Genomic DNA, 10,118 nt, shown 5'->3' with positions numbered 1-10,118 from the left:
CTGTGAGTAAAATCAGGAGTGGGGGTGAAATATGTGATGCTGATTGAAAGCAGATGACAGTGTGTGTGTGTGTGTGTTGCAAAGTGAATCAGCTGCTCAGTAGGGGCTCCTTGCTACGTTTGATGTCACAGGATGAAAAGGGTTCACAAATAACAGGATTTTAACCGCATCAGCCCAGGCAACACAAATAGACACAGATCCCCCACAGCCACATTTCCTTATTATCATTCTTTTACTCTAATTTTTTCTGACTGAGGATGACATTTGTGTTTCGCAGGTACCGCAGGTTATTTTCAGCACACTGCTCCTGTGGGAGGAGAACAGGGGAAGGGAGAGGAGGAACGGGCTGTCTACATAAATCATCCCAGAGAAGAGACATGTTATGCTGGAGTTGACCCAGAAAAGTGAAATTTTCCCCCCATGAGCTCACTCTGCAGAAACCTCCAGCTCCAGCTTCAAACTCTCGCGGTGCTTCGCGTGCTCCCGCTCCATCTCCCAAGATAAAAAAGAGGGGCTCGCATCATCACAGGCAGGCTCAGCTGACGCGGCGCTGGGAGCTGACGGCCACAAAAGAGGTGAGAAGGTCCTGTTCTTTCTATTATCACAAAAAAAGAAAAATCAGAAAAGTAACGGAACATTTCACCTCTCGGTAGCAACAACATTTTTTTGCACGCGCCTCTGCTCCGGCAGTTGACCACTACTTTGACACCTAGATGCCACTAGGCATACTGGCAGCGTATGTTGATATAACCACAGACAGTACGGAAGCTCATTGTTTTCTTTTGCTACTGATCGTTATCTCCACGTAAATGTGACTACGAGCTCCGCGCGACGCTGTAGTGAACCGAGCCACATGCAGAGAGCTTCCCGGCGCGAGGAACAGCCCGTTCCCGCGGCGTTGCTCTCCCGTCAAAGGCTACATTGTGTCCGGTCTGGCATCCGCTGGCGGCTGCTGCGGACAGGACGGTGTGATTTATCTGCCGCTGGCTGAGCTCAGGCTGCACGGCTGCTTTTATGGCGTTATCTGTTGTTTACACAACTGGTTTGACACCAGCGTTTACGTGGTGGTAAACAGAACTCATATAGGAGAGCTATGAAGCAACTAACCTCTAATATATGTTGTTTTACAGCCGCTTGCGTGACTTAAAATTGCACCGAGACTTCTTGACGCGATGAAGGCGCTGAGAGAGTTCGTCCAAAAATTTGTGTCAACAGAGATAAACCTGTGCGTGAACCGTGAAATGAGCATTTTAAAGGACTGTTTAGTCTTTATATCCCAAAATATTGATTTAATGCTTCAGCCTACTGTCCTTAGCCACTGTACACAGTAATGGAGGACGTAATCAGATTTTTAACTTCTATGAAAGTAGCAACACCGTAGCCTACAGTAAAAATACTCCATTACAAGTATGACACTATTATTAGCAAAATATGAATAATCTCTCAAGAATAAATATACTCAATAAAGAAACATGGCGCCTTAAAAAAAACATTATTATAATTATATATTCTATTCTATTCTATTATATTATTATAATCATTATTTATTATTTTGAAAATAAAAGGTTAGTTTAGGTTTTTTTTTCCAAATATGGAAATGTGCTGCTTTTATTGGTCTTACATTATTTAATAATTTAATATTTTTAGATTTTGGACTCTTCACACTGGGTTTTATATTTCATTAACCCAACAATTTATTGAACAATTACGTGACAGATGCGCATCTTATATTGTGTTATATTAGATGCATTGAGATTGAATTAATTTCAGCTATTTTATATAGTATTTATTCTATAGCAATACATCACTCTTTATAGGTCATTGTTTTGTATGTAAAATCTTCATATTTAAAGTAACATTTAACTTAAGCTGTGGAGTAAAAAGTACAGTATTTACCTCTGAAATGTACTGTAGTAGAGATACATAGTTGTATGAAATGGAAACACTCAGTACCTAAGCATTGTACTTAATTATAGTACTTGAGTAGATGTACTTTATTCCACCATTTACAGAGGCTTTTACGATTTGCTTCCCCTGATATGTCTGATATCATGTACATGATAGGGTGGCAGTTAGATTCGTTGGTGTTTAGAGGGGAGGGAGGAGGAATGGGGAGGAGAGAGGGGAATGATGATTTTCCATGTCTGTGGTCCACTCTTAGCTTCAGGAGAGAGGAAATAATGTGAGGACTGTTGCATGAGAGCTCCAAATTTAGAAGTCTGTTGGAATGAAAAAGTGGCTCCCTTTCGACTTTGAAACGCGACAGGAAGGAGAAGATAGACCGGAGATAAAGTGTAATTAAGAAACATTAATTGTGATTGAGATCAGCCACGGGCAGAAACACACACTGTGTGTTTGTCTTCTAGTCTACTTCAGGCAATCTCTGCAGCTCTCCACAGAGTAATAGGCAATTTTGTGGACTGCATGAGCACAGTGAGCTTCAGTGTGTTTTTGTACACACAGAACGTATCTTGGTTAGGTGTGTAAAATATTTGCTATTGGCCCTCTTTCAACGGTTGCCAACATAGAGCTTTTTATTACCTCAGGGGTGCTCCATATTAAAGTGCTCCAATGCTGTACCATAATCCATAGGAAGCCTGGAATATGTACAGCAGGACACTTGTACTATGCAAAACTTATCATTTTATAGTATGCAGAGCCCCCAGGCATGCAGACATTTGACAACCACTTGTGATTCTGCTGCTGGGAGTGGGAGTTAGGTCAACTCCAAGAGGTGAAGGAGAAATTCAGCACATGCTTTGTCAAAAATTGGGCCTAATGAACTGTCTCATTTCTGAAAGATTTCTGCCCAAACCTGCATGCTTTTGTAAGTGTGATACTTCACCTTGGTGCTTCAGTAAGGAGGGATTTAAATAAGACGAGGAATTCAGCAACAGTTTTAAATGATAAATCAGATAAAGTTCACAACCTTTGTCTTTTATTATGATTTACTTTCAACTCTGTTTGCTATAAAATGTTTTTTGTGCCAATATGCTAGCCAACGATAAGACGGGCACATAATCTGCTCTCAGGAATGGGAGTGGTTATCTAAGAAAGATGGAATACATAATGGTGCTTTTCTCTCTCTGTGTGTTGTCTCAGGCATGGAGCAGAGGTGAGTGTTAATCCATGGATGGCCAGTTACACTCCTGTGCAGCTCACTCCTGCAGTGCACCAGCATCATGATAAGCCCAATCCTATCACAGACTCTGCTATAGCTGCCGTTTATCTATCGCCATGGTGAGAGAGAGTTTCTGGACCTTGACTCTGTTGCCATGGTGACCCTGTAGCAAGAACCCTGGCTATCACATAAAAAGATCCAGGTAACTATTTCAATCTGCTGCCATGGCGATGCTGTAAAGACGCCCTGTATACTCGTAAGTCTGTTGCTATGGTGACCCTGTAGCAAAGCAACAGTCACCTATGGGAACGTCCAGGATGTTCCGCATCTTCATCGTCCTGGGCTCGGCCTTCATGATCCTCCTCATCATCATCTACTGGGACGATGTCGGAGCCTCTCACTTGTATTTGCACACGCCCGTCTCACCGGGCCCCAAAATCCCACACCCCCCACCCCAGCAGCGGCCCCAGACCTCCCGAACTCCGTCCTTCCTGTCTGATATCGATGCCTTCGTTAACCAGTTCTTAGAGCCGGGAACTGGTGAGCCCACAGACCCCGTCCCCGTCGACACAAGCAACCAATCAGAGAAAGCAGAAGAGCGGTACATACCACGGCGGGAGTGGAAGATTCACCTGACTCCAGTGGCAGCGGAGCTCCGTGAGAGACAGGTTAATATCTGAAATTATTAGCATATTATTAGTAATGGTAATTCTAAAAGTTTACAAGGCCTTTTTCTCTGCAACATTTTGATATGTCATTGTAGGAGAAGCACAGGTGTAACTGTTCCATTAATGGCAGCAGCCAGCTTGATGCTTACTTGGCTTGGTTTAACAGGATGTTTAATCAGAACCACCAGAGCCATCATCAATGTTATTGCTTTCACCTGTGCTTTTCCTCCTATGACAAGTCAAAATGTCAGTCATTAAAATGTCCTGTGGGCCTTTGTGGTCACATGAAGAACAGTCACATATCTGGATCCTGATTGGTTGACAGCCACATCTCCTCTGATTAAAATGATGTGAACCTTATACTCCACACCTGTGGTATTGGAAGACACCAGTTTAAAGGAGCCAATGGAGACTAATGTCATGTGTGGTGGTATAATTTGAAATTAAACTGGATTAGCTTTCTTTTTCTTTCTACTTGTGATAGTGGAATTTTGGTACATAACATCCACCAAATTATCGACCATATTTTGAATGTCATCTTTACACAGTCCTATAAGAACTTTGCTAAAATAAAACACAGACAATTATTTAAAGACCCTTTGAATGCCATGGCCCACCCACACAAGTGTTTTCACTTTTGTGTCTATTTAGGCTCCCTCTGTTATATTGACATTTCAGTGACTCTGGTGTTAGTTTGTTGCACCTGTCTGCGTTGGATAAGTTGCAGCCCGTGTAATTCTAGTATAGCTCCACCCAGCTTCCTCCTGAGCAGTGATGTAATCAGCCAGATCAGGTTCAAACACCTGTGTAGGTGTACTGGGCCTGTAAAAACAAGATGATGAATCTGACATTATTTGATGCCACTACTCTGTATCCATCCATTTATATGTGCACAAAAGAGGGAAAAGAAGGCGTACTAAGACAAAACTTGATAAAATCGCTTTAGTCGCTAATGATATATTTGTGTGTGCTTCATCCAGGAGCAGCGGCGGAGGTTACTTCAGGAGATGTGCGCTAATGACAGCATGGTGTTTTCTGGCAAAAACCGTTCATTTGACGACATTCCCAACAAGGAGCTAGATCACCTCATCGTGGACGACAGGCACGGTATCATCTACTGCTACGTCCCTAAGGTACACCTACACCTGCATTGTGTTACTGCTTTGTTTGAATCCATAACATCAGCTGTGGTTTTTCATATGACAAAACCAGACTCAGTTTCGTCCTGTCCATGTCCTGTCCAGTCAGTGCACACACTCATATACAGTTGTTACCGAGCTTATGTTTTTTATGTCCACGTGTTTCCACTAGTTTCTCCTGGGCTTAAGTAAAAACTTGAGACTTTACTTTTTACCCTAACTGTATATGTGTTCCCTGCCCCTCTCAGGTGGCGTGCAGTAACTGGAAGCGGATCATGATAGTCCTTAGTGAGAGCCTGCAGCAGGATGGTGTTCCCCAGAGAGACCCGCTGGCCATCCCCAGGGACCTGGTCCACAACAGCAGCATGCACTTTACCTTCAACAAGTTCTGGAAACGCTATGGCAAGTTTGCAAGACACCTCATGAAGGTCTGTTGAAATACTGTACTTTATTGTGCCCTGTACTTTATGGTTATAATGATAGACACAACATTGCTTATTCATTAACTGTATTAACTGCTTTAATTATTTGTTAAATGTGTGTTGACATTTACTTTGTTGATGCTGCATGGTGAGGCTTTGTGCCTGACATTTTCCTCCAATGCAGAGCTTTACCTGTTTGATATTTTGGTGAATTATTGTGAACTTTACTGTGACACCTGCTAAACCATTTAGTTCAGCATGACTGGCATGGGATGCTCTCATTTAGCTTTTGCCTGATGTTTTATTAACTGTTTTTCAGAGCTGCATTTTAATCGCATGTTTTTGACACAGACACATCTAGTGAAGCATATTTCTGTTAACGCCACTTCAGCATTTGGGGTTTAACTTATCTCTGCTGGTATCATATAGTGATATCGGTGTCATATTATCACATTTGCTGTGTCACTGTGTGAACTGTTGTTTCTCTGAGCTACAGAGCCATCTGTTATGTCCTCGAGCATCATATTAGTCATTATGTTGATTGTTTTCAGTTGCCTTCACCATCTCAATTAATTGTCTGTTATACTGCATGTGTGATAATAATGTATGTTCACTTTTGAAGGTTAAGCTGAAGAAGTACACCAAGTTTCTTTTTGTCCGGGACCCCTTTGTACGTCTCATCTCTGCCTACCGGAATAAATTTGAACTGCGCAACGAGGACTTTTATCGACGCTTTGCACAGGTCATGCTGCGCCGCTATGCCAACCAGCCAACACCCCCCACCTCTGTGGACGAGGCGTTTGCTGTGGGTATCCATCCCTCATTCTCCCACTTCATTCAATACCTCCTGGACCCTCAGACAGAGAAGGAGATGCCCTTTAACGAGCACTGGCGGCAGGTGTATCGGCTCTGCCACCCGTGCCAGATTCAGTATGACTTTGTGGGCCACTTGGAGACGGCAGAAGAGGACGCCGAGCACCTGCTGCGCCAGCTGCGGGTGGACAACGTGGTGGAATTCCCCACCTCCCATAGGAACCTCACAGCCAGCAGCTGGGAGGCCGATTGGTTCAGCACAGTACCTGTGAAGGCACGGAGAGAACTCTACAAGCTGTACGAACCTGACTTCAGGCTTTTCGGCTACGACAAACCGGACTCGATCCTCAATGAGTGACTCAAGTTTCTACAGGACTGACCATGCCACACAGACAAAATGTTTTTTATGTCATGAAAAAATGCTACACTCCAACAGCAGTGACACCTCCCTTTTGTTCTGGCCTTTGCAGTTGCGTTCTTCACTCTTGTCTGTTCTACACTAAATGTGCACATCATTAAGGACGCTCACTGCTCTAAGGAAGCACACTAGTGAGGTGAAGTCAGGTAACAGCCATTATACATTATTGATTTCCTTTATTAAATTACAAAGATAATGAGAAGCACACAAGTTAGAGGACAGTTGAAATGAGGACTGTGCAAAGGGCAGGCATCCCTAACATGTTACATTCAGTGTAGTCTGTAATTCATATTTCCATGATGAGTCTCATGCACTCCCAAAGTTGATGTCAACCCACCACCCCCCACCCCACGCCTGTGATTTGTGATGTCGCAGCTCCGTTGTGACTGTGACGATCAAACAGGCTTTGTAGCAGGATGTTGCAGAAAAACCTTCGCCGAAGTGATGCCGCAGAGCCATTCCCCTTTTGCTGTTGTGACGTCAGCACAGGTGTGGCAGTTTTGTAAATGTGGGCGACGAGTTAAAACAAGGTGTTATTAGATCAGTTTAAAAATGTAGTTGCACTAGAGTGTTAGTTGTCAGCTAATTTATTTCACATTGTGTAAGTGCAATGTTTATGTTGAGCATGAAAGGGATTTTTATGTTGTTTAAAATGCTAACAACAGCTGTCAACATCAGAAACAGGTAGATTTATTTTATACCTCATACACAGGTGAAGATATTCACATAACACACATACTGTTCCTCCTCAACAACAAACTGCTTCTTCAGACCTCGCTACATTAGGTTTCAGCATGGAGAAATCCGTTAAATTATATTTATGGAATAATTTCTGATAACATTCTAGCAGCTCGCTTTATTTGACAGTTTCAGAGCATGATATGCAGTAAATGCCTTATCGTAGCCTCGTCATGTAGAAGCACAGCAGCTCCACAGCAGCTGGATTTGTCTCAGCTCGTCTTTGAGGCATAAAACTGGAGTTTCAACATTCTTTTGATTTCATCTCAGCTGCACATGCCCAGGTGAGCCTCTGTGCATTTAAACAGACAGTTTTCTAAAGGGAACATCTTCTTTTATTGCTGTGTTGTTACCATGAGATGTTATCATCCACATTTGATCGTCCTTGTGTTCTCATGCACAAACTGCAGTTACTAACACTGAACTATACTGGGTTACCCTGGAGACTGCAGCAGTGTTGTTGTGTGTGCCCCCCTCCCTCCTCCCCTAAATATGCTGAACATTTTTTAGGGCAGCATTTTCATGGGATGAAGTGTTTTGTAGCAAGGAGCTGGACACATTACACAAAGACAGCAAAGAGTGTGTGAGTAGGTACGATGCTGTGCTGTTGCGAAGACACATAACTCGCCAAGTCGGGTTGATGCTAGCATCTAAAGTACAACTGTAAAGTTGGTGCAAGACGAGGTGTTAGTCAGTATTAATGTCAGAGTTTCCAAGTAAAGGCTTGCTTGTGGTTAGAGTCAGGATTAATCACATCACGATCTCGGCAAGGACTGGTTCATATGATTTATATGAGAGGAGTGGGAAGAGAAGATAGTGCCTTTGGTTGCATACGTTTACACAGCAGAAAAAAAAAGTATTTTTGTAGAAGGACTTCATTTTTACTTAGAACACAATACAGTGAGAGCTGTATGAAGCCACAACAAGGTATATTTGATATACTGGGCCTTGTTTACCTTGTGTGATTATTATTTGGGACAAATAGGAAATAACAGAGCCCTTAAGTAGAATTGTCTGACTGTCTGGGAATTAGTATGATTTGTGATTCTGTGAGGACTCTGTGAGTGTGCTTTTTGACGTGGTTGTGTCCAGTGGATTGCTCTGTGTCATTTACCACATTGGATTACTGTGTGGTTTGTACTGTACGTGATGTCATAGACATGCTTTGTGCCACATTGTTCTGCAAGTCACTGAGATGTTACATGTTCACACACTATTGACTCAGTGTTGTCTCGCTGCCTTTTGGTTTATTTTTGTTTTTTTTAATGAGTGTGGAACATTTTGTCAGGGGAGGAAACTGTATTGCTTTGTTTTTTGTTTAAAAAAAGCAGACTTTGACTGAATGGCTTAGTCCACACCTGAATAGGACTGAATTATTAAGCATCAGTGGTTGTTTTTTCCTTCTCACAGAAAGGTAGGTTTATGCAAAGAAAAAAAAAAAAGAAGAAAACACACCTAGTTATCCCACACTCCCACCTTATCAATGTACCAATCAAGTTAATTGTATTGTCATATCTCTTTTGTATTTTTGTTATGTTCTTTTACTGTATTTTCTTTTGTGGCTGTCCATAAGTTTTTTTTCTTCTTTTTTTCCTTTCAAAGTGCAAAACAACAACAAAAAAGCCAGACATTAAGAGAGAAAAATTTTGTAAGGAAAAAAGAAACTTTATTTATTGGCAGAATAAAACCTATGAGTGCATTCTGCTTTTGTAAGGGGGGAATCAATCTTTATGGGCCTTTATTAAAGCTTAGAGTTTGACTGCTGATAAGCATATTTTTTTCCCCAGTGACCTGACATCACCACAACATTACTGCTTTGAACAGCTTAAATGTTTGTTGAAGCTGCAGCACCAAACCTTGTCCTACATTTTGACCTCATTCCATTTCCTAGCATCACATAGTGGCACACACCGAACTCTATTTTTGAGATAGATGTTTTTTGTAAAACATGTATTGTTCCATCTCATTGTTCCATTCATGGGAAAAATGCAAAACTATTCACTCAGTTTCATTATTATTATGGTGTCATGCATCATCTCGTCTTTGTACAAGAGAAATAAAGGTGGTGGGGCATGATGGAGGATTTATTATCTCTCTTTGTGCAAATCATTTGTCTCAACTGAATAAAAGAAAAAAGATCAATTTATTCATTGAGTTTTATATGGTATAATGGCACTGTGCAATTCATATTGAAGATAGATGACACTGGTACAAAATTAATATTGCCATATTAATTGCCTGCCATATTAGCATATTATCAGTTAATGCTCTGAGGAAAATTCATTGTGGTATTGTCTCAACATCATGAAGCAGAATAATCACTGTGTGGTAGAGACTGACATGAAGGAATTGGAGAAGTGGGGGAAGGAAAAAATGAAAAAAACATTAGTGGAGCACACAATATATTAACAGGAAATGACGAATAGAATAAACAAATACGGACTCCTCTGGATGACTGAGCTTGAAAAGTAAACATGACTGTCACACACATATTGTCTTTACGATATGTATGTGAGTAACTGTCATCTGGTCAAAGAAAGCAGAATTTTTTCTAGTGATGCAGGCTAAAGCTACAACAGCAAATGTTGGCTTTGGTGAGCAACTACCCATGACATCCTCAAGGTGTCACTGTGTTCATGTTTATCAAAATCCTCATGGCAACTGGTGAGTCAGAGTAGACAGACGAATCTGTGAGAGCAGTAAACTCTGTAGCAAGAATCTGATCCCTCACTGGCTTCCCATCCACCAATGCTGCCAAAGGTCTTTACACTAGTGGATGAATCATTTATTCCATACACA

The 10,118-nt window shown here is 41.7% G+C and overlaps 1 protein-coding gene across 1 annotated transcript; it reads left to right on the top strand.

Annotated features, from left to right (window-relative positions):
• Positions 1-73: 73 nt before the first annotated feature.
• Positions 74-9,409, top strand: chst12a (carbohydrate (chondroitin 4) sulfotransferase 12a). The gene is made up of 5 exons (XM_018667753.2): positions 74-575; positions 3,103-3,789; positions 4,770-4,922; positions 5,177-5,356; positions 5,973-9,409. The coding sequence occupies exons 2-5, from the start codon at positions 3,424-3,426 to the stop codon at positions 6,519-6,521; spliced, it is 1,248 nt and encodes a 415-aa protein (XP_018523269.1). The 5' UTR covers positions 74-575; positions 3,103-3,423; the 3' UTR covers positions 6,522-9,409.
• Positions 9,410-10,118: the final 709 nt, after the last annotated feature.

Source organism: Lates calcarifer, linkage group LG11 (assembly GCF_001640805.2).
Source record: "Lates calcarifer isolate ASB-BC8 linkage group LG11, TLL_Latcal_v3, whole genome shotgun sequence".
Taxonomy (NCBI): domain Eukaryota; kingdom Metazoa; phylum Chordata; class Actinopteri; family Centropomidae; genus Lates; species Lates calcarifer.
This window is presented reverse-complemented; position numbering and strand designations above follow the sequence as displayed.

What these genes read in the sequence shown, in the direction of transcription:
- chst12a (XM_018667753.2), top strand. Translation starts at nt 3,424, where the DNA reads ATGGGAACGTCCAGGATGTTCCGCATCTTCATCGTCCTGGGCTCGGCC. An exon ending in CGGAGCTCCGTGAGAGACAG is followed by an intron (nt 3,790 to 4,769) that starts GTTAATATCTGA and finishes TGCTTCATCCAG; the next exon opens with GAGCAGCGGCGGAGGTTACT. An exon ending in TTGCAAGACACCTCATGAAG is followed by an intron (nt 5,357 to 5,972) that starts GTCTGTTGAAAT and finishes TCACTTTTGAAG; the next exon opens with GTTAAGCTGAAGAAGTACAC.